General features: G+C 40.7%; 3 protein-coding genes across 3 annotated transcripts in view; 2 read left to right on the forward strand and 1 right to left on the reverse strand.

Moving 5' to 3' along the window:
• The window catches only part of LOC119424191 (rho GTPase-activating protein 44), a 62,609-nt gene extending 61,678 nt beyond the window's left edge, over positions 1-931 (forward strand). The window contains exon 21 of the mRNA XM_037691661.1: positions 774-931. Coding sequence (XP_037547589.1) covers positions 774-931 — 158 coding nt within the window. The remainder of the gene's footprint in view (positions 1-773) is intronic.
• A 6,213-nt stretch (positions 932-7,144) lies between these two features.
• On the reverse strand, positions 7,145-16,535 carry LOC119423559 (testis-expressed protein 47). Its single transcript, XM_037690958.1, has 8 exons — positions 16,476-16,535; positions 13,649-13,721; positions 13,085-13,188; positions 12,946-13,010; positions 9,481-9,556; positions 9,254-9,388; positions 7,246-7,393; positions 7,145-7,182 (listed from the first exon to the last, which is right to left on the reverse strand). Exons 1-8 carry the CDS (start codon positions 16,533-16,535, stop codon positions 7,145-7,147), a joined length of 699 nt encoding a protein of 232 aa, XP_037546886.1.
• A 1,060-nt stretch (positions 16,536-17,595) lies between these two features.
• Positions 17,596-23,772, forward strand: part of ndel1a (nudE neurodevelopment protein 1-like 1a) — a 9,619-nt gene continuing 3,442 nt past the window's right edge. Inside the window, 3 exon segments of the mRNA XM_037690959.1 lie at positions 17,596-17,653; positions 19,083-19,179; positions 22,821-22,974. Coding sequence (XP_037546887.1) covers positions 19,094-19,179; positions 22,821-22,974 — 240 coding nt within the window. The 5' untranslated portion in view covers positions 17,596-17,653; positions 19,083-19,093.

Here is a 23,772-nt window from a genome sequence, read left to right on the forward strand (position 1 = left end):
TCTAAAGTCCAGGTGAACTTTCTATAGTCCAGGTGAACTTTCTATAGGAGGAAAGACCAAAAAAAAAAACCCACAAGATAAAAATAATTATAAATAGAAACAGGTTGAGTAGAGGAAGTAACAGCAGCAGAGTGAGAACATGTGGTCAATTTGTCCTCCAGCAGTCTAAGCCTATAGCAGCAATACTAAGGGATAGCTCAGGAAACCCAAGCCAACCATAACTATAGGATTTATCAAAAAGGAAAGTCTTCAAACTGGACAAGGTGTCCGCCTCACGGACAGAAACTGGAAGTTGGTTCCACAAGAGAGGAGCCTGAGAACTGAAAGATCTTCCTCCCATTCTGCTTTTTGGAAACTCTAGGAACCACAAGTAAACCTGCAGCCTGAGAGCGAAGTGTAATCTGTAATACAAGATGGAGCTAGGTTGTTGAGAGCTTTGTAGGTTAGAAGATTTTGAATTCTATTCTGGATTTGACAGGGAGCCAATGGCGAGAAGCTAAAACTGGAGAGATATGATCTCTCCCAGTAACTCCAGTTAAGACTCAGGCAACTGAAGACGTTTTAAAGACGTATTTGGACACCCAGATAATAAACCATTGCAGTAGTCCAGCCTGGACGTCTCAGTGCAGTAAATACATTTTGCACCCCATCATTTTATTTTTTTATTCATATCCCAGCCATCGTTTGGACTTGTGTGTGACATCAGCCCGGACGATCAGTTTCACTCTTTTTTTATATCTGCTCATCTATCTCTTTTGTTTCTGCTCTGCCAGATTCCTTCTGCAACTTGGACATCCCCATCATCGACGTGGACCTGGACGGTATCTTGGACTTGACGCACATCTCTCCCTACAGGAACTCAGAGGCGCAGCTCGAGTGGAACAACGGCGGAATGGACTCCGAGGAGGATTCTGAGAGCACGGTGTTATGACGCCTCTGAGTTTCTGCTGTTTGAACAACCGTCACTCATTCATTCATCCATCTGGATCTCTTCAGCCTCAACGCCCGCTCTGGATCTCCTCATTAAACTCCACCCGTACTCGATCCAGACGGGTCGATGTGTGCAAACAAGCGCCTCTAACAAAAAATTATAACGAACAAACAAATGACGTTTCATTCTTTGTGCAACCTGCATTTTTATTTTTTTTTTGCATTTACATTTTGTGATGTTTTTGATTTTCTTTGCCTTATTTGATTCACATGCAGTATAGCCTTTAATGTCACAGGTGGGACTGGAAACAGGCTGCCAGGAGAAGTTGGAGTTCTTCTGCTGCTGGGTCTGAAGGAACTGCAGAAGAACCAACAGCACAGAACCATCCGTCATTGTCTTACTGCTCATCTCCCGTCACGACTTCCTCCTTCACTCCTCAGGGGAGTCGCTCTGGTTTACGGTGGCCCCGAGTTTCTGTCCAGCCTGAGCGTTCACTGTGAGTGTGCAAGTACGTCCGTTTTTGGAAAGTGCGTGCGTTTTTAAAATGTGTGGCGTCTTGCTTAATGTGATAATTGTACTAAATGATGCACTGTCGGTGTCGTGGAGCAAACAGCAGGAATGCATTGTTTTAGAAGTAGAGGAGGATATGAACTTTTAAGGTTATAAAGAGGTTGAAAGTTTAAACACACCTTTCTCTAAAACTACATTCAGTCAGGATATCAGCCACTGGATATTTATGGTTTTATACTGTACATTTTCAAAGTATATGGTAAGATTAAAGATCTAAATAAATCATATTTTGTATTCAGAGGAGCGTTATGAGGAGGAGTTTTTCTGCTGTCAGGGAGAAATACATTACGAGATGCATACTGTAGTTTATAAAAGATCTGTGGAGTTAATCGTTTATTTTGGGGGAGTTGCAGCAATGCAGGCTGTGCGGGATTTTTCAGTTTCCAAACCGTTGAGAGAATAAGAACGTTCAGGTTTGGTGACTTGAAGCCTGGAAAACGGATCCTCAACATTTGTTGAAAGCTAAAATACTAAAATGTTGACGGTCCCAGGCCCAAATGAGACAAACCTGTTCAAACATTAAGAATCATACTTAGTAAACTATCCTTTTGTGCTGCAGTTCTGTCATATCACAAGTCAGACAGATTTAACAGAAAATATGTGCTAAGTTTGAATAAATAAGCCAGTTTTGAATGACAGTGCCATTTTATTTTCAGCCAAGTCTGTGTTACAATTTATAGAAACGTCTGGCCCGGATTCACCAAAGGTTTGTGCAGAACAAATTAGGATTTTTCTGTCTAATTCTCAAAGCGGTCACAAAGGGAGATGTGTGCCTCAAAGTGGGCTGCCAACCAAACACAGTCTCTCCTCACTGATGCAGTTTGCCAACATTTAAATGAGGTTTTATTTCTTTAGAGTAAGTGGTAAAATTGACCAAGTTTATGTTAATGTCTCCCTGTGACGGACTTGCGACCCGTCCAGGGTGAACCCCGCCCCTCGCACAGTGATTGCTGGACATGGGCACCGGCGACCCCCGTGACCCAAAATGGAAGAAGTGGGTAAAAGATAATGGATGGATGTTAATGTCGGGGCTAAAAGTGCTTGATTCTTAAAGTCCTGATCCTGGGTTCAATCCTCTGGTTGGACCTGGGGTCTTTCTGTGTGCAGTTCCCATGTTCTCCCGGTTTCTGGTACTCCGGTTTCTTCCCACAGTCCAAAATAAAATGTGAACATTAGCTGCTTTCAGGTCCAGGCCTCCCTTGCAAGAGATCTGTGATCACACTGGGATCTGCCTGTTTAAATAAAGATTAATAAATAAATAAAGACCAGCGCTGTTTGCAACACGCAGTTAGCATGACGTAGAATTCACCACCTCTTTCACTGATCAACAGGTAAAACCAAAAAAGGTGCATAAAATCCCATTTTGTTTATTTTACATTCAGATCATAAACTTGTAGTTGTAGGACATTTCAGCAGGTAGTACTCCACAACTAGAGGATAAATTAAAACGATGGTCCGATGATGAGCAACGTGGGAGGCAAGCATCCATTTGTCTGGAATGGAAACCCAGATAAAGATTTTTAATTTATTAAGTGAAAATAAGAGGATGCACTGATGATCAAAGAAGCACAAAATGTCACTAACGGACGTAGTAAAGCCGTCCTGAATGCAATCTCTCCAATAAAAGGAGACGTTCGTACAGCTTTGCCTCTGAGCATCGATCTGGAGCAGCCAGCAGGTGCAAATAACGTGCAGAGTTGAGCCAAAACCAGCTGCTGTGCACGTTTAGTGAATCCGGGCCTCTGTCTTCTGATGCTGATTTTTTGTGGGTCTATATGATACTAAAGGCAAGTGCAAATATATGTGTATATTAGTTTATTTTGATGAGAGTATTTATATGGATATATTTCTGAGTACTTGGAGTCGTGATGTTTCCGCACAGTTTTTGTCTCGATTGTTTAAAAGTATTCAGACGCAGGACGTGTTCCTGCTGCCACGTTGGAACAGCTTTTGTCTTAGAGAAAACTTGAAAACGACGAGGTTTGCGTTCGACGGCAGCATCGTTCGCCTTGTGGGTGGTTGAGACCCATCCAGACCTGGAGGACCTCTTTCTTTTTTTAAGTCCTGAGAACATCCACTTGCTGCTCTGCCGTCGTCTCTCTGCAAGTGCGATATTCCTCACAGGACTTTTGTACATCTTGAAACCTCTGTACATATTTGTTCTGTATATACTAACAACGAGAAGATTCAATATATATCTTAAAGGCTATATACGGATACTGTAAAGAAAAGTAAACGATCACAAACATGCTGTACATAAATGTTGGTGGCTGTAGCACAATAATGTCACGTTCACACAGAACAGCGTGGGCTCTACATCAAACGTAGTTTACAGGTTTCTTTTTTTAATTTAACAGTTTATGAATCTTGCATTGCAGATTTTCTGCCCTTTGAGTTCATCTCAGTCCTGTTTATAGATTTATAATCAGGATAAAAATGCATTTTGACCATTTAGACGCTTGTTCAAACGTGTCATTGCAGCCTCGCGAGATTAAACTGTAAATTCAAGATTGTTTCACACAATTTCTGGCATATTTATTATTTCTGAATGTGTGAAAATATGAGACTTGTTTAGGTTCACACATTTACGAGTTCTGGATGGTGATGCGTTTCACACAGGTAACAGATTCAAGGCAAAGCCATAATTTAAAGGAGGGGACGGTCATGATAAATACAGATTTAGTGGTGGTATATTTTGTTCAAAGGGGTGTAATGGTACATGCATTTCATCACAGTAAAGACGTCAGGGTCCGGAGCGTGCAGTCAGACAAAGAACACATCAGACAAGCATCCGGCGCTCGTCTTTCAAGCCCTGCCTGCTAACTGCCATTAAAGACGAGGAAGACTCTAAAGCACTCCACACAAACGCAAAGCAACCAAGTCATGTGGGTCATGTCATTAAACGGGCTTTGAAACCATAAACTGTAGAGCACAGACCTCGGACCCAAACCAAGAAGTTGAAGCCAGAACAGAACCAGTTTCCTTGTCAGCTGGTTTCAGATCCCCCACTTTATGTAAACCAGTTAATGTTGCCTTTGTTAAAATTTTAAAAAGCACCGCATTCTTTTATTTACATTGTTGACTCTTGTTGATTCATGTTCAAACTTTAATTAGCTGTAATTAGGTAACGTCTAAAATAAAGCTCGTGCGACTAGGCCTGTCACGATAACACATTTTGCTGGGCGATTAATCGTCTCAGAAATTATTGCGATAAACGATAATATTGTTTGAACTTTGAAAATAATAAGTTATTATTGTCAAATGTTTGTTAATTTGTTTTGTATACATTTTTTGACCATCAGATGGCAGTATAAGACTGTCTGAATGAAGGATGGATAGTGAGGGAGCGAGCAGTGTGTCTCTTTAAGACAAATGGGAGGGAGGCCCCTTGACGTGACATGGGCTGTCTTTCTTCGGTTCTCAAAATGGTGGACGTTCGGTGTGGTTTGAGCTCTTTAGCATTTTTCACACAAAGCTTTTAATTAAAAAAAATCTGTAAACAAGTTCTCAGCTTCTTTTTGCAGAGAAAAACAACTTTTTACACGAAGACACGAGTTTCAACCATGAATTTTGGAGCTTCGACAAGACGGAGGTTTATTCCCCGAGGTCGGCCTGTTAGCTTAGCTCGTAGCTTAGATTCTCAACTTGGCTGCTTTTAACGATCCAAAAACGCGATATTGGACGGTTAAAACGGATTTTAAAGAGAAAGGGAGGGGTCAGTGAAGAACCGGAGTTGAGCCTTTTGTCGTCCAGTGTCTTCAGTAGAAAGAGACGAAGAAACGATGAAGCCGATAAATGAAAATGAGGTCGATAATTTTCATTCATCATACGATTAATTGATTTATTGTTTATTGTGACAGGCCTACTTGTGACACCATGGTTGTGTGTGTAGGGGGGGGGAAGTAGGCGGGACTTAAAGCCCCACAACACTAACGCGCAGAAGCTAGTTCCAACAATAAAACAACATGGCCGTTTCAGTAAAATGGTTCCTGCTGTCTTCAGTGGGCTCTTCGCACGTCAACTTCCGTGTTCGGGGATAAGCGGCTGGGTCACTTCCGTGGGAACAGTCGTTCTCTTAGTATACGTTTATGTTTATGTTTAAGTTTAGAACTAATTAGTATGGAAAGTCAAATAGATCAAAATGCTTTTGTATGGAAAGCCAAACGGATTATATTTTAGCTGCTTTGTCTTCTTGCATAACTACTGGACCATGATTTATGTGTACCATTACACCTCCACTTGTTAAATCAAATTAAATACACATTTAAATGTGATAACTGGTACTGAGACGTTGAATCAGTAAATACAAAAACTAAATTTTAAATCAAACTGAACGAGATTCACGACAAGTGAAAATTTGCTGCTTTTACTGAACCGTGTGACGGCAAACAAATTTTAACAATATATCACATTCATCAAGGAAATATTAACAACAAAAACATATTTTCAAAGGTGACGTTTTAATTTTAAATAATTTCCATCAGTTGTTTACAGTTTTTTGGACCAGTCTCACTCCTGATGAGTTTGAGTGAATGCTGCATGAATTTATTTTATTTTAGGGGAAAATAAAAGAGAAAAGCTCCAATTTTAAAGATAATTTTTTTGTTCGGTTGTGCTGCGGTGAACGACGTCTTTGTCTGGATCTGCGTTACAACGTGCCGCTCCGCGTTTTGTACCGATACCAAACTTTGGATCCGTGAACGTTTCCAGTTTTGCTGCTTCTTCAAGCGTGTTCTCTGAAACCGAAGCCTTTTCTACAGGAACAGGAGGAATGTACCGCCGACGCTACATCACTGGTTGTGGCGGAGGCGTCAGTGTTGATGCATCATCCGTTTACTTTTGTTGTATCATATAATCCACTTTTTTAAGTTTAGGGAATAAAAAGAGCAAATTAAACTCAAATAAAATCCTACAAACTAACGCTGTTGAATGCACCGACTAACAAGTGAGCATTGTGTTGTGCATGCTGTCACTGCAGCCATGTCCTTCTGTTGTCGCGGTTCTTTCAGGTTCTGGGGCCAAAGTTAAAGGGAAAACATTTGATCAATAAACCCTTAAAAAGTTATTTGTGTCAAACTGTTGTAATGATGATGGAATAAAAAGGAAATGCCTTCTTTTGTTTTCTTTTAGTTTTTTTAGACAAACGATCCCTCGGTCATCAAGTGGAATACCGTGTAAGATGAAAATAATTCGTAATAAATCCTCATTCGAATGTTGAAACTATTAAACATGTTTTTATATTATTCTGATGTGCGTTTGTTTTTGTTGCCAACGATCATCCAGAACAAAGAAAAGGACGAATATGTTGGGGGGGGGTCGTGGACACATTCAGTCTCAGTCAAAGCTCGAGTTAAAACCACATTCTGCAGAAGAAGAAAACATTTAGGTTCAATGTGTGAGAAAAATCTAAATGTAGCTAAATGCAGAACCCCTAAAAACTATCGGCTCTGGTCATTAAATATACAGAAACATCTCGTCCATCAAATGTTTAAACGTGAGATTTTAAGGGCTGAAAAACAGTTGAAGTTGTAAAAGTTGTTTCGTTTAAAATGGACGTCTTTAAGCTGAGGCGAACTAAAGTTTAACATCCAGAATGTGAAAACAACACGAGGAGCTCTTACCGTTCACTTTTTATTCACAAAGTTAAAGGGAGGAGAGGATGGACCTCAGGTTGATCTGTCCTGTAAAGTAATGACTTTATTAATTTCATAATTAATCATACTGTTAAGGAGAATGTGTCTTACCGAACTCGATGTTGATTTTTAAGGGAAGCTTGTACAACTGCAGGTACTGATGAGGACTGAGAAGTTCATCTCGACCCAAAAGCTTCTTTAACGTCTTTTCAGGGATGATGAGATCTGGAGCGTCGTCCAACACGGACCCAGGAAGAACCTTAAAATACAATCAGCTAAACGTTCACCCCCCCCTTACAGAAACAGGAGCTTTTATTGTTTATCCCGTGACAAACGAAACGGGTGGAATGTTCTGGGTTGGAGGCGAGGAGTTAAAGCAGTTTGGAGTCTTGTTTATAAGTGATGGGCTGACAAAACGAGGCTTTCTCTGCAGTAAAGAGGGGCTTGCTCCGGTCTGTTGAAGTGAAGAAAAGGCCAGGCCACAAGGTAAAGCTCTCAAATTACTTGTTCGTCTACGTTCAAAACCTTACCTAGAGTCAAGAGGTCTACATTAGGAATAAAAGAACGAGAGCTTGGATACAAGCAGCTGAAATGAGCTTCCTCTAGGTCAGGGCAGATGGATACGAACAATCGGCTAATACAGGTGCTGGTCATAAAATTAGAATATCGTGAAAAAATTGATTTAATGTTGATCATTATAATTGACAACTAATGAAAACCCCAAATTCAGTATCTCAGAAAATTAGAATATTGTGAAAAGGTTCAATACTGAAGAGACCTGGTGTCGCACTCTAATCAGCTGATTAACTCAAAACACCTGCAAAGGGTTTAAATGGTCTCAGTCTAGTTCTGTAGACTACTCAATCATGGAGAAGACTGCTGACTGGACAGTTGTCCAAAGGACGACCACTGACACCTTGCACAAGGAGGGCAAGACATAAAAGGTAATTGCTAAAGAGGCTGGCTGTTCACAGAGCTCTGTGTCCAAGCACATTAATAGAGAGACAAAGGGAAGGAAAAGATGTAGAAAAAAGTTTACAAGCAATAGGGATAACCACATCCTGGAGAGAATGGTGAAACAAAACCCATTCCAAATTGTGGGGAACATTCACAAAGAGTGGACTACAGCTGGAGTCAGTGCTTCAAGAACCACCACGCTCAGAAGTATGCAAGACATGGGTTTCAGCTGTCACATTCCTTGTGTCAAGCCACTCTTGAACAAGAGACAGCGTCAGAAGTGTCTCGCCTGGGACTGCTGCTGAGTGGTCCAAAGTTCTGTTCTCTAATGAAAGTACATTTTGCATTTCCTTTGTAAATCAAGGTCCCAGAGTCTGGAGGAAGAGAGGAGAGGCACAGAATCCACGTTGCTTAAGGTCCAGTGTCAAGTTTCCACAGTCAGTGATGGTTTGGGGTGCCATGTCATCTGCTGGTGTTGGTCCACTGTGTTTTCTGAGGTCCAAGGTCAACACAGCATCTACCAGGAAGTTTTAGAGAACTTCATGCTTCCTGCTGCTGATCAACTTTATGGAGATGCAGAGTTCATTTTCCAACAGGACTTGGCACCTGCACACAGTGCCAGAGCTACCAGTACCTGGTTTAAAGACCATGGTATCTGTTCTTAATAGTCCATCAAACTGGCCTGACCTTAACCCCATAGAAAATCTATGGTGTATTGTGAAGAGGAAGATGTGAAACACCAGACCCAACAATTCAGAAGAGCTGAAGGCCACAGAGCAACCTGGGCTCTCAGAACACCTGAGCAGTGATGGACTCCATGCCACGACGCATTGCTGCAGTAATCCAGACAAAAGGAGCAACAACTAAGTACTGATGCTGTACATGCTCATACTGTTCAGTTGGCCAACATTTCTAAAAATACTTTTTTTATTGGTCTTAAATAATATTCTAATTTTATGAGATGCTGAATTTGGAGTTTTCATTAGTTGTCAGTTATAATTATCAACATTAAAAGAAATAAACATTTGAAATACATCAGTCTGTGTGTACTGAATGAATATAATATACAAGTTTCACTTTTTGAGTGGAATTACTGAAATAAATCAACTTTTTCATGATATTCTAATTTGATGACCAGCACCTGTACAATCAGGAAACCAACCTTCTGAGGTGTTCCCAGGTGTTCTCCCAGCTTCTTCAGAGCCGACAGGACACTGCAAGCCAGAAACTCTGTGCTCTCTTCTTCTTCAGGTCTCTTGTGCACAGCATCAACAACAACCTGACTCTCATCCAGCAGCTGCAGACAGGTGACAAAGAAAGAACTCAACCCTGAATACGCGTGAAGAAACATCTGAAAACACGTGACATTAGAGCCAAGAAACAGCTGACCTTGTAGCTCCACTGCTGGAACAGACGGCTTTGAAGATTATGTGCCATGAAGACAATTTTAACTTCCAGCAAACCACTAAATGAGAAAATAAAAAACGTTTATTGCATCTCGTATAGAACACGTTTAGACGTAAACAGATTATTGTGACAAGGAGCGGTTCATCAACAGCAGCATGGAAAAGTAACCATCTTTGAGCAGCCGTGATAAAACATTTAAAGCTGCTGGACTGAAGGCAGTTAAAGATTTATTCATGTATGTTTAGGCCGTGCTGGCAGAGAGGCTCATGGGAAATTGGTCAGCTTCCACTTCGCTTCAGAACTCCTGGATAGATATTAAATCTTGATGAACCCGACTCCTCTAAAACAACGCAGTATGTGGCTTTGAGTCACTGAAACGTTCAGAACAATGGTTTGTAAGATCAATAATCCAGGTGGTAACAACAAAAAAGGTTAAATCGTGTCAGAAATCGTTGCTAGTCAACTTCACTCTCACCTAACCAACAATAACTTTTATGAAGAGTTTCAATCTGGTTTTCGACCCCACCGTAGCACCGAAACGGCTCTAATCACTAATGACCTTCTTCTTGCTGCTGACTCTGCTCTTCTGTCCATCCTCATTCTACTGGATCTAAGTTCTGCCTTCGACACCATCTGTCATTCGATCCTCCTCGACAGATTAACCTCCATTATCATCTCAGGTACTCCGTTAGACTGCTTCAAGTCTCATCTCTCTGACCGCACTCAAATCATTCATCTTGAATCCTTCCGTTCTCAGTCTTCCACCATCTCCACAGGTGTGCCCCAAGGCTCAGTCCTCGGACCCCTCCGCTTCATCATTTACCTTCTTCGTCTAGGTCACATCTACTGCAAATTTGGTGTCATTTCCACTGTTATGCTGATGACTCGTAGCTCTACTTGTCAACCAAACTCCACCCACCCACCCTCCATCCTCACCAACTGTCTCAATGAACTCAATCACTGGTTTTCTAACAGTTTCCTTCAACTAAACAGTGACAAAACAGAAATCATCCTTGTCAGTACCAAAAACTATTTCAAAATCAGAACATCTTCTCGTCCCCATTAACAACTCTCTGCTACCCCCCTCTCCTCAGGTCAAGAGTCTCGTGTCCTCCTCGACACCACTCTCTCCTTCACTTCACACATCAACAATGTCACTCAGTCTGCCTAGTTCCATCTCTGAAATATTAACCGTCTCCGCCCTTCTCTCACACCCGGCTCCACGCCCATCCTTGTGCACAGTCTTGTGACTTCCTGGATCGACTACTGCATCTCCCTTCTTTATGGCCTCACCAACAAATCTCTTCAGAAGCTACAGATGGTCCAGAACTCAGCTGCCCGTGTCATCACTCAAACCTCCTCCTGTAACCACATCACTCCAGTCCTGCAGCAGCTCCACTGGCTCCCAGTTAAATCTCCCATCGTCTTCAAAGTTCTTCTTCTCACTTTCAAAGCTATCCACAACCTTGCCCTCCTTACCTTCTGACCTCACACATCTCCATCTCCTCTTGCTCTCTCAGATCCTCCTCTTCACTACACCTCCATGTACCCTCTGCCCGCCTCTCCACCATGAGGAGCAGGGTCTTCACCTGCTCTGCCCCTCATCTCTGGAACTCTCTACCCCCAGACCTACGAAACACCACCACTCTTTCTCTGTTCAAGACTAATCTGAAAACACATCTCTTTAGACTAATTTATCCTTCTTAACTTTGTTTTATATATTTTATATTCTTTATGTATTTTATATTTCAATTTATTCCTGTTGGTCTTTGCACTGTGTTTGTTTTTACACAATCTTATCTGATATGTTTCTTCCTGTAAAGTGACCTTGGCTGTCCTGAAAGGCACTTTTTAAATAAAATGATAATTATTATTATTATCTGGATCGATTTCTTTAAGTGAGAAACGTTTCATCCCCCATCCAGAGGACTTCCTCAGTATGGGGAAGAAACGTTTCTCACTTAAATAAATTTATCCAGATGATACGATTTAACCTTTTTTGTTCAGAACAATGTGTATTAAATTAAAATTGGTAGGGTTTGTGTTTTCCTTGTCTCTAGCTCCATCTTGTGTTGTGATTATGTCTTGCGTCCTCAGTCTCTGTCCTGCTCCTTTGTGTCTCATTACCTCATTTCCCACACCTGTGAGCCTGACATGTGTTGTGTGGTCCTTATTAGTCTCTGTATTAAAACCTGTGTGTTTGTCTTACCCTTTGTCCTGGCATTGTCTCCTGTGTGCTGGTGATGACCTGTCTGTTCCCTGAGTTCTCTCTGATGGTTCTTGTAAGTTTTGCTGCCCTGTCAGCTCTTTTGTTTTTGTAAAATAAATCCTTTATTTTATACTTATCCTGAGTCCTCGCCTGCCTGCTTCATAGCAGTAGTAGTAGTATTAGTATTAGTAGTAGTAGTAGTAGTAGTATTATTAGCAGTAGTAGTAGTAGTAGTAGTAGTATTAGCAGTAGTAGTAGTAGTAGTAGTGCCTTTCATGTCACTCGAGGGCATTGTAAAATACAATATGTAAAAAACACAAAACGACAAATGAAAAATAACAAAATAAACATAACTTTAATACAGGAGGTTAGTGAATATGCCCATTTGAAGAGAGTTTAGATGCAGGATTGGAGAATGGAGATGGTGGGAGAGGTTTTGATGTCTGTGGGGACAGAGTCCCAGAGGTGGGGCGCTGAGCGACGGAGCCCATCGTGGTCAGACCAGCAGGAAGTTGGGTGAGTTGGGTGGAGGAGCTCTGTGAGGTACTGAGGGCCGAGGTTGTTGAGGGTTTTGAAGGTGAGGAGCAGGACTTCATAAGAAATGTTATCTTCAATGTGGAGCCAGTGAAGATGCTGCAGGACGGGGATTATATGACTGGTGGAAGGGGTTCTGGAGGCGATGTGAGCAGCAGAGTTTTGGACCAGGTGGAGTTCATGGAAGGATTTTGTAGATAAACTAACAAGAAGCTGCAGTAATCCTGACAGGATGTGAACAAAGAGTGAACCAGAGAAGCAGAACTGTTGGGTGAGAGGGACGATGGAGGCAAAAGTAGTCTGAACGATGCGTTGATACGCAGACTCTTAACCTGGTGATGTCAGAGTACATGTTGAGGATGACTCTCAGCTACTATCTCACCAAACTGTAGCTCGGTGTCCGTCATCTAACGTTGATCAGCTGCAGCAACCTTCTTGGATTAGTTTGACTGCAAAAGTCAATGAGCTGTAGATTCATGTCCAATAATTACTTTCCAAGAGTTTTGTTAAAATACAGCCAGTGGTTCACTTCATGAGTTATTTTGCTAACATAGTGTCAGGTCTAACCGTTAATGCTCAAGGTTACCAAGTTCAAAGAATGCTTGGCTTTTAAATATACAGTATGTAGTGACTGCACATGGTAAAAGACAAACTTTAGCTGTAAAATACTTTGTTTGTAATGTACGTAATAAAATGAAGGATACTTGTCTGGCCGTTGTTGCGACGCTTCGAGGTGTTTCAAAACAGAATCCAGAACAACTCCAGACGACTGTAAGAAAACAAACGGCCACCTTCAGGAACAGCAAACACTTTATGTGATTATTTCTCCAGGGCAGAACTTACTTCGATGACGTGCAGCAGGCAGGACGGATAAATCAACAGCAGGCCCGTTATGGGATCCCACACGTGCTGTTTGTTCAACTGAAAGTTGAGTTTTTCGTGATGAGCTGTTGGGAAACGACAAACATCAGTTATTTATCGTGTTCATCGTGAAAAGCAGCTTCTTTTATAAACCCGGAGCTCCAGTCCTTCCTGTGGCTTTCACTGCGGGACTTTATTCAAACATTTGCAGACAAATTCAAGCTGCAACGATAAAAAGCTTTAAGAAAAAATCCTTGCAGACTCATTCACAGAGGAGTGAAAGCTGAAGAAGCACTGAAATAATGGAGAAAATACACTTTTTCAGTTTGCTTTTCTTTTTTGATGGGTTTAAATTCACCGGTAGTTAAAATGTAGCTCAGGAAAAATGATGTTTCTCTGCGTTTTCAACAACAAGCAATAGTGTAATTTGTTCTTTCAGTCAGAACATTGTCGCTTCTCTATTCCACATACAAGAGAACTGAATTAAACGTGCATCAGATGATTAAAGCGTCATTGTTTGTAGCTGGGAGGTAACTGCTGGCTCACCTCCCAGTTCGTTCCTGTCAGGCGGATCATGACGGAGTCGAGCGACCACAATCAGCCGCTGCAGCACGATTTTCTGTACAGAAAAAATAAATTAAAAACTGATTCAGAAGCACGCAGAGTATTAGAATCAGCTTTTCCGTGCACATAACGAGGATCAGAAAGCACAATTTAGGGGTAAATTTCAGTACATGTATTATATTTTACAGGTTGTTTTGTGTCTTTGCCAAAACGGTACATTCAGCAGTTTAATGAAACTTTTGATTTAACTACAACGAAATACAAACCGCATCTTCCCCCATCTTTTTCTTCCTCTGCACCATCAGCTGGTGAAATAAACTAATCCCAGTTTGCTCTTCTTTAATCTCCTCCATCTTATTTGTTGCTGTGTAGTAGTCACGTAGGTACGTGCCACTAGTTGTAGTATGACAATATATGAGATATATATGCATACTTTTTCACGAGTTCCTCATCTTTCTGACTGTGTAATGTCGTGCCTTGAATTTAACAGAAATGTAACGAGAGACGTTATTTATCTTTGACCCATCAAAATGAATGCGGTCATTTATTTTCAGAATCAAAGTTTAACATCAAACATTTACATTAATTTGGCAAAATATGAAAATAATAACAGACAAGTTTCACAGAAAATGAGCATCGATCACTCGGCGGTGATCAAGGACTTTGCTTCAGATATTCCTAAGATATCTGTACTGATTTTATGAGAAAGAGGAGAGTTTTAAGATGAAATGGAGATTTATCTTACAGAGAAATATGTGAGGGAATTAATCTGTTTGACCAGAAATTGCACGCTCCATCAGATATCAGCTTGCCCACGGTACACTTGGTCGAAAATAGAACCATCTACCTTGATGATGAAATCAGCGTCGGCGTAGGTTCCTTTCTGACTCTTTTCAGCGTCTCCGTGAGAACTACCAAACCCTCAGAGAGTCGTACGTGGTTTTCAAACAGAAATTATAATCCCAAAACGTCTCTGGATCATCCTGAATGCGTTTGCACCCAAGAACTCTGAACTCCTTTCATTCTTCAGAACTTCTCAGACTCTTAATTGTCAGCAACTCTGTAGTTCTTCATCTCCTCCGGCTCTCCAGCTTCTGGAATTCTCTGGAATTTTCCCGAATTCTCCCTTGAACTGGGAAGTTGCCACATTTTAAATGAGTTGACTTCCGGGTCAATTTAGAGCTTTCTGATTCGTGGATGTACCAGAAAGAGGTGTGGTTTTTGACGTAAGGTGTTATCGAAAGTCGAGGTCAGAGAATGAGTTTGTTTAACAACTGACAGAGAGATTATTGCAGAAAAGCAGACTTCATGGAGTCAAACTCTTCTGTATCTTCTGTAAAGATTAAACATGACATTTCTTTTTCAGTAAACATTTAGTTGACCGAAGCTTCAACTTTCACATACTTACGTTGCTTGGCTCATTTCAGACAGAAAATCAAGAAATGCATATTAACCTGATTTCTTCTTTGAATGAGGAATAAAAATCATTACTTACTGTTTATGTAAAATAAAAATGAGTAGTTCTTTTCAACCTGTAACATTGAGTGGAACTAACACAATTTGATTATCAAACATTTGTAAAACAGTAATGATTATAGAGAATTGTCTTTTCTGCTTGATTAATTCAAGAAAGAAAGTCACCAGATGGCTCAGACTGTATTCAGATCAATGAAAATAACAGTCTCTGTCCATCTGATAGATTTGAGGTCATCAGGGTCAGATCAGGGTCAGATCAGGTTCACTACAGTTGAACTCGTCTTCCTCCGAGTTGCTCTGGAGCCGTTGTCTCAGCGAGCTGCTTGTTAAGTGTTTGAAAATCTTACAACCAAGGAACCGATTGTTCTTCGGATCCTAAAAGAACAAAGCCTGCTGGTTTTTAGTGTGAACCACCCAGGAGCTAATCCCATTCATGGATAACCTTGTTTTCTGGAGACCAAGGTGAATAAGAGGAGGAGCTCTGATGCATTCAGACAAGAAAGAACACCATTTTCTCTAGTTACAACTAACTGTTTCTAATGATGTCTTAATGAAGAAATATTCTATTTTATGTATAAATTGATGATAATATGGATAACTTCTGCTCTAAAATGCAACCTCCTGCACAAAAAGTCAAGGAAACCTCAGGGACAAGCAACATTTTGTTTCCAGAGGGTGACGCAGTTACTTAAAGGCCAAATATTCATCTTTAAAAAATCTTCTGGATGGATAATTTGAAAGACATTTACAGGCTTTTTCCTCCCGTTTACTATTTGAACATATGCACAGCACAGTTAGCAAGTACGTCAAAAACATTTACTCGTGTTCGTTTGTAAAATGGCACATGTCGTGAGACATTTGTCTTTTTAAAATGTGCAAAATTCAGGGCTATTCTCTCCTTTTTGAAACAGTTTATCTTCAGTGTGGTCATGCCACCACAAACTGCCTAACACGGCAAAAAGAAAATGCAATGATCTAATTTAGTCTGTAATTGTTATATACATCCAAGATATTTATTTAGACTTTGCTTTGTGTCACTTGATATTTCGTTAATAAACTGCAAGTGTTCACAAGCTTTTAACAAACGTTGGGGCCGGATGAGGCTCATTAAGGGCCATTTCTGGCCCTCAGGCCTTAAGTTGTCCCCATAAGGAACAGAATACCACCAGAACTTTGTGTCAGAGGTATTTCTCTGTAAATATTAATTCATAGCTATTTTACACAATCAGAGCATTACAGTTCTTGGAAAGCCATAACAATTTTAAACACTGTCGCCATATTTCTCATTATTTACAACAAAGCTCAGCTATGGTCAAACTTTTTTTGCACAAACCTCCTTCATTTTGCCGTAAACTACATCAAGCATTGTCACTTTCTCTCCTGCTTCCTGCATGTTTCCCCCCTAAGACTTTAACGAAGTACAGTAGGCCGACGGGCTTCTTCTCCAGTATTCTGTTACCATAGCAACACGCTGTGTGGACGTACGCTGACGTCACCGCGTAACGGCGTCAAAGCAGAAAAAACGTTAGCATCAGCGAAGTGAAGCCCAAATTTTACAAGGATACAAAAATTGTTTTAATTTAAATTAAAACAATTTACAAAACAATAAAAAAATGCATAAATAAATCAATCCAATAAATTATATCTATATTCCAACAAAGTAACATGAGCGAAATAAATCCCGAAACGTTTCTGTACGTGTCACCATAGCGACACAATCAGCAGACGCACGCTTGATGACGTCATCACGTCAAGGTGTAAAGTAGTTGTCCGTTTGGGGCAGCAAGACCTTTGATTTGTACTCCAAGTTAGACCAAGATTTTACATTAATTTTCTAAAAAATATATATATATATCAAGCAACATTTCTTACCATTCTTACAAAAAGGTATGTAAAATACTCGAATTAACTTTTTTTCTTCAAAACTTGCAGGTTAGTCTCCATGGAGTCACGAGACCTGTTTTTTTATTTTTTTATTTTTTTTAAACGAGGTACACACAATAATAAACATTCATATTAAAGCATATAAAATGAAAAGTAAATCAAAGAAGTGATATAAAACAAAATAAAAAAAATGCATTGTCGCAAAAAATATATCGCTAACTACGATTTTTAACCTATACCACTGTTTTTACTTATATTTGCAGGATTTTAAGTGTAGCCACGTGACTGTAGATCGCTATCACGCTGACTGGTATGCGTAATGATTGCGCAGCAGTGACGCTTGTGAGGTAAAGAAATGAGAAAATCCATGGTGAAACCTTTATTTCCCTGGTGTTATTGATTTATTTTTAGTCTGTGTGCTGTTCCCCCGCCTCTGTAGCCTCATTATAAATAACCAGAGCAGTTTGGACACATTCTAATCGCATGGGGTCAAATAAAATGGATCTGTCCGATAATAGAGTCATGCATCCAGGGCGCATTCTCCTTTAAATCTCCGCTGAGCTCAGTCACATCTTCACAGCCATGAGCTCCGTGGACTGAGAAACCACCGTTGGAAGCGATGATCAGGTACAATCCGCTTTTATTTTGGGATTAAAAACCAGGCTGGAATCCTCAGGTTGACCAGGCTGTTTGGATGACTGTTTGCACACCCAGTTTTGACAGCTGAGCTCATCATCATCGTTTCTTCCTGCACATCCTGCTTGATGTTAGCTGTCACTACCAAATGTTAAACTCAATACAGTTTCATTATAATAACATTTCGTTTGAGTTTTATTTTGAAATCTTACACTCAATCTTTGGTTGTATTTTTAGTAGATTGCCAGATAATCTGAGCACAGCAGGTTATTTTTATATAAATTATACTTGTTACCTCTTCAACCCATTATTTATTTACTAAATATATACTTATTTGGGTAGATGAATATGTTTTTCACTTTGTCCTAATTTAGTTTGTTTCACGTCCAAACCCTAAATTGTTAGATTAATTCTCAAGTTATTTACCAGTTATTAGGATTATGTTTAGAAAACATACTTTAAGAGTAAAAGTGAATGAGCCAGGTTACACATTCAGTTTGAAATGTAAATTTATTTACCCAAATCAAAGGAAAAAATGTATCTGCTTTTGCGCATTACCGCTGATTATTTTGATTTGATTGTGTTTCTAATAGGAGCTTCTAATTTTAATTTGAGAGTGGAAAGAAGCAGTTAACCCCTTTTTTCAAAGCAAGCCACCTGTTTAATTTGCTTTCTTAATAAAAGGTAAAAAAGATGAGTTTTGTTGAAATGGCATGTATTTATCTCTTCCTCCACCTGACAGGTTATTAATGACATAATGAACAATTAGAATGATTTATTCATTCATTCAGCTTTAAATCACCTTTATGTTGGGTTGATGGATTTAACACATTTAGTTTATTTATTAATGCCAACTTCAAAGTCAAAGTCTCCCTTTGGGTGTAAAAATGTTGTCCAGCGGGTGTGGTCCTGTTGAACAACCTGTTTCACCAAGTTCTTCAGATATTGTTGACAGCTGAGGTTTCTGGTTTGAACGCTGCCTTTGAACGTTTAGTTTAACAGAATCATTAACGCCACAGAAGGTTGTCAGCATTATTACAAATTCATCTATATCATCTGTAGACTTATATTTAGGTCGGACTAAGAAGAAATTAATTTTATGTGGAGTTAGTTGAATAGTAAATCCCGTTTTGTCAGATCTTTGAGCTGTTGAAGGCACGTTTTAGAACAATTAACGCTTTGCAGTCCAGAAACCTTGCTGGGGCGTGTGGGAGTCTGCAGGGAGATCTTTAAATCTGCAGCGCTGAGTTAAAACATTAACGTCCACATTTAAGGTGGTTCGTGTCTTATTTTCAGCTACAGATTACAGATTAGAACTAAAGATGGTTTACTTTGAAAATATGCATTTTAAACTTAAATCTGCCGTAATTAATTTGTTTTTTATTTAATTTCTCTCTCGTTTCTTTCTTCCCGTTTGTAGATTTGTTTGCCATGGAAATGGATATGACACCAAAGTTCTCCTCGAAGGACGAAGAAATTGACTTCTGGAAGGCGCTTTGTCTCAAGTACAAGAAGGGGTGAGTTATTAGTGCACAGACGTGAAGGTTCACGTTCCCCAGGACGTTTAGTGTCATCCTTAACATTCAAACGGCATCGCGGAACACTAAAAAGTAGGGATGCACGATATTATCGGCGTCGTATCGTATCGGCCGATATCGGCGATAAAGTTAAATATCGGACATTGACCATTTCATCAAAATAACTCACCGATATAAAAGTCGCTGATTTTTTTTAATGCATATTATATATTTATATAGTGTTGCATCATTTTCAGCCCCTTTTTGGCATCTGCATTTGGTATCAGGCCAAACTGACAAAGACCATGCAGAATAATTTATTTTAATTCCACAGCAGAGAAAGCTGTGTAGTCTCTGTCAGTAGGTCTAGGGAAAAAATTTTATCGGTTATCGGCCAAATAAGTTTTAACATATCGGCGTATCGATATCGGCCAAAAATCAAATATCGTGCATCCCCACTAAAACGTTTAGGCAATAAAAAAAGACAGTTAAAAACAATAAAATGTGGTAGATTACATGAATAAAGTTAACAGTCTGATTATTTAAAGCACAAGTCAAGATTTATCTTTTTATTCATGTCACAAATTTCAATCCAAGTTTTTAAATTAAATTTAATTTTTTTAATACTTGTATGGTACTGAAGCAAAATAAATCAGGACAGAGTTTTGTGCTGTAGTTCTAAATGAAACGTTTGCACCAAACCAGTTTAAATGAGATGATTGTCAGCTGGGATTTAGTCTCATTCCTGCTCGAACTGGTCTGTCCGCAGCTTTGTTCGCTCTCCTGGAGTCTCCTTGCAGCTTGTCGGGATGTTTCAGAGAATATTCTGCTCCTTGGACAGAACAATGCCCGGAAGAACAAAAAACACGCTTTAGTTTAGTTTAAGGGACGTGTTGATGTCGGAATCACACAAATCTTTACAATCACATGAAACTCCAAGTGACGGCTCGTATATTTATCTTCTAAACGTTGCACGCTGTTTTGAGTTAAACATCAGAATGACACGTCTGAAGCGTAACACCCTGGAGTTGTTGCCTACGTCTAACCAGCATCGTTACTCTGTTTAGTTTCAAACTCCCGTTCGTTCCTCCGGTGGACAGAAGCATCAGTTTAATGTTTCTGCATCAAGGGACCTTAACGAGGATTGAATAGCAACACCGGCCTCTTTGTGCTCGTTCCTCAAACCCGTTACTTTTGGGTCGTTTTTCTAACCGAACCAGTTCAGGCAGATCCGGTGACGAAGGGTCCATTGTCTTCGAAACAGCAGCTCCATTAAACACAAAAGCCTCTTTTATTTTCTCATTTTCAGGGTTTTATGTGTATCGGTTTGTATGTAAAGCCTGTTGAAGTTAACGAAGTTCAACTGAACCTGGAAAATGTCCACACGGCGACTTCCTGTCGAGCCGAGGCCGCCGATTGTTTGTGTGGCCGGTTTTCTTAGTTATTTATTTTATTAATTAAACAGGCGACCGTCTCTCATGTCAAATGAAAGGGAGAAAAGTTTTTCATCTGTTTTAGTTCGTTTCTGCTGCACAGTGGATCAGTGTAAAACTCTTCTGGACACATAAAATCATTTTCTCCACCATAAGTTCTGCTGATCTGAGCAGCTTTTCATTGAAAACCCAGAAACGTATTATTGGCTCTTTAAACGGCAGCTGTCAGGGAAAACACAACACTTTGTGTCTGATCAGCAGCAAGCGTTGCAGCTCGGTTGCTCCGAGTGTTTTGAACGAAGGGAAACGGCTCGAGGCTAAAAGGCCGCGGCCGAGCATCACTGCTGAGTATAAATGGAGTTTCTGGGTTTGTGGCACCAGCAGCTCGTGGTGCTGTTCTGGTCCAGCTGGCTCTGACACGTGACGTCTGTGCTCCTGGGAACTCGTATAAATGTTTGCCAGCGAAGCTTAAATCTTTAAATCACGGACGACTTGGGTCGAGACAACTTTTAGTTTTGTTTGCATCAGTCGTGTGTCGTGAGCCTGAGACGGACCAAAGAGTCGAGGACAATAAAACACGGGGCGCAGTAAAGTCTTTAAAACGTGTCGATGAGCTAAACTTGATGGGTGGTGAAACGAAACATTAACTGAACACTGACACGACAGTCTACTTTGTTTGTAGAGCCCTTTACAGCCAGCAGGTGATCAACGTGCAAAACAAACGGTAAGAACATAAAGGCTGAAAAAAAAAAACATAAAATTTGAAGGTTTGATTTTAAAAGGCCCAGATCAGGGATGGAGCTCAAGTCCTGAGGAAGATGGTCCACGTGCGGCGACTGAAATAAAAATAAACCGAAAAGAGAGAAACATCACCTGAAGACAGTTGAGCAGGTCTGGAGCAGCCATTTTATTTCAACTGCAGAACTTTGAAGGTTCAAGGTTCTTTACAGTCATTCGCATCACGTGGTACATGAGGTGGAACAAAACTGTGTACTTGAGGTCCAGTTACACCCAAAAATATAAAAATATAAAAATAAACGGTAAATAGGGATCTAAGATATACACTAAAAATATAAATAAGGTGTAATAAAAAGCAGCCGAACCTCCTTCCTGAGGGGAGCGGGGCAACAAGTGTGTGTGCTGGGTGGGTGTGGTCCTTCATGATGCAGGTGGCCCTCTTCCTGCACCTGGAGGTGTAGATGTCTGTGATGGTAGGGAGACTGACTCCAACATCTTCTGTGCAGCCTTCACCACTCTCTGCAGATCTTTTCTTTCTGCAGCTGTGCAGCCTCCATGCCACACATTGATGCTGGAGCACAGGATGCTCTCCACTGCACACCTGTAGAAGGAGGTGAGGACTGAGCTTCCCAGACCAGCTCGTCTCAGCCGTCTGAGGAAGTAGAGTCTCTGATGAGCTTTCTTCATCAGGCTGGTGGTGTTGTTGCTCCAGCTGAGGTTGTTGTTCAGGTGCACCCCCAAGTACTTGTAGCTGGAGACCACTTCCACCGCAGATCCTCTTATGTTCAGGGGGGTGTAGGTGTGTTTGTTCCTTCTCAAGTCCACAATCATCTCCTTTGTCTTCTTCACATTGATGTGAAGGTTGTTCTCTTTGCACCAGCTCTCCAGGTGTTCCACCTCCTGCCTGTAGCTGGACTCATCGTTGTTTGTGATGCATCCCACCACCGCTGTATCATCTGCAAACTTTACAATGTGACAGCCTGTGCACAGTCGTATGTGAGCAGAGTGAACAGGAGGGGGCTCAACACACATCCCTGAGGAGAGCCAGTGCTGAGGGTTATGGTGGAGGAGAAGCCGTGGATCCTCACAGAAAGTGATCAGTTTAAGAAGTCCAGGACTCAGTTGCAGAGGGAGGGGCTCAGTCTGAATGTGAGGAGTTCATCATCCAGGGTCTGTTAACTCGAGCGAAGCATCATCGATGAAAAATAAAATAACTATTAAATAAAGTTAAAGTCACTGAGAGCAATAATTGATCTGAAACATAAAACTTATAACTTTAATTCAGATTTATTTGATCCCAGATGTTTCCAGAAAACTTGTTTTTTACACAAACTGTTTGTTTGTGAGGGTTGAATGTGGGTCAGAGCTCGAGCGTCAGGACAAACTCTAAATAAACGTTTCTGTTGATGCATTTCTCTCCGGCTGACCTCCTCCTGTCCCGACTTGTGTGCTCCTCGTGTCCGCCCACAGCTGTGAGGAGGCTCAGGAGGAGCTGCTGGAGTTCCAGGAGGGGAGCAGGGAGCTGGAGGCCGAGCTGGAGGCTCAGCTGGGCCAGGCTGAGCATCGGATCAGAGACCTGCAGTCGGACAACCACAGACTCAAGAACGAGGTGGAAACGCTGAAGGTGAACCGGACGAGACTTTTTTTATTTCCTCATTTTGTGACAGATTTTCTGAATCTCATGTTTTTACTGTTGTTTAAAAAAACAGTCTTAAAAATGTCACGCTGCAATTCGGTTGTTTGTCGGCAAAATCAAAGCTGCACAAACTAAACATCTAAATAATCTAATATTTTAATTTAAATATGGAGGATTAAAGAGAGACCTTCACATTTCTATAAAATAAAGAATTATTGTTCCTGCGGTGATGTGCAGCAGTGAGGAGGAGCTGCTGCGCCTCAGTCGCTATGGAAACAACAAAAATTAAATTTGTTGAAACGTGTTCCTGTAGGAGAATCTGCTGTTTATTAAAAAATATATACTTTATTTTAAATTTGGACTTTCTGTGATTTATCTGATGAAAACTTTTAATTTTATATAAAATATCAATTTACAACAAAAATCATCTCAGACGTTCTCAGAAGCAGCAGATGTGTCGACTCTTCACCTCGTTGCAGCCTCCCAGTCTGAGCAGCAGGTTGGAGACAGTGGGAAGGAAAAACTCCCATTAAACGGGAACAAACCTCAACCAGGGCCAGGAAGAGACGCCATCTTTATCAACTGGTTGGGAAAGAGGACAGGAAGGAGATGCAGAAGGAAACAAAATGGCTGCTCCATGTGTAGTTTATTTGGTCCAGGTGTAGTTTGTTTGGTCCAGGTGTAGTTTATTTGGTCCAGGTGTAGTTTGTTTGGTCCAGGTGTAGTTTATTTGGTCCATGTGTAGTTTGTTTGGTCCAGGTGTAGTTTGTTTGGTCCAGGTGTAGT

This window comes from Nematolebias whitei, chromosome 17, assembly GCF_014905685.2.
Source record: "Nematolebias whitei isolate Nwh7 chromosome 17, NemWhi1, whole genome shotgun sequence".
Lineage (NCBI taxonomy): Eukaryota > Metazoa > Chordata > Actinopteri > Cyprinodontiformes > Rivulidae > Nematolebias > Nematolebias whitei.

Coding starts and splice junctions, on each gene's coding strand:
- LOC119423559 (XM_037690958.1), bottom strand. CDS start 16,535: ATGCAGGAAGCAGGAGAGAAAGTGACAATGCTTGATGTAGTTTACGGC. Junction 13,189..13,648: donor TGACAGGAACGAACTGGGAG/GTGAGCCAGCAG, acceptor GTTTCCCAACAG/CTCATCACGAAAAACTCAAC. Junction 9,557..12,945: donor TCGCAACAACGGCCAGACAA/GTATCCTTCATT, acceptor TTTCTCATTTAG/TGGTTTGCTGGAAGTTAAAA.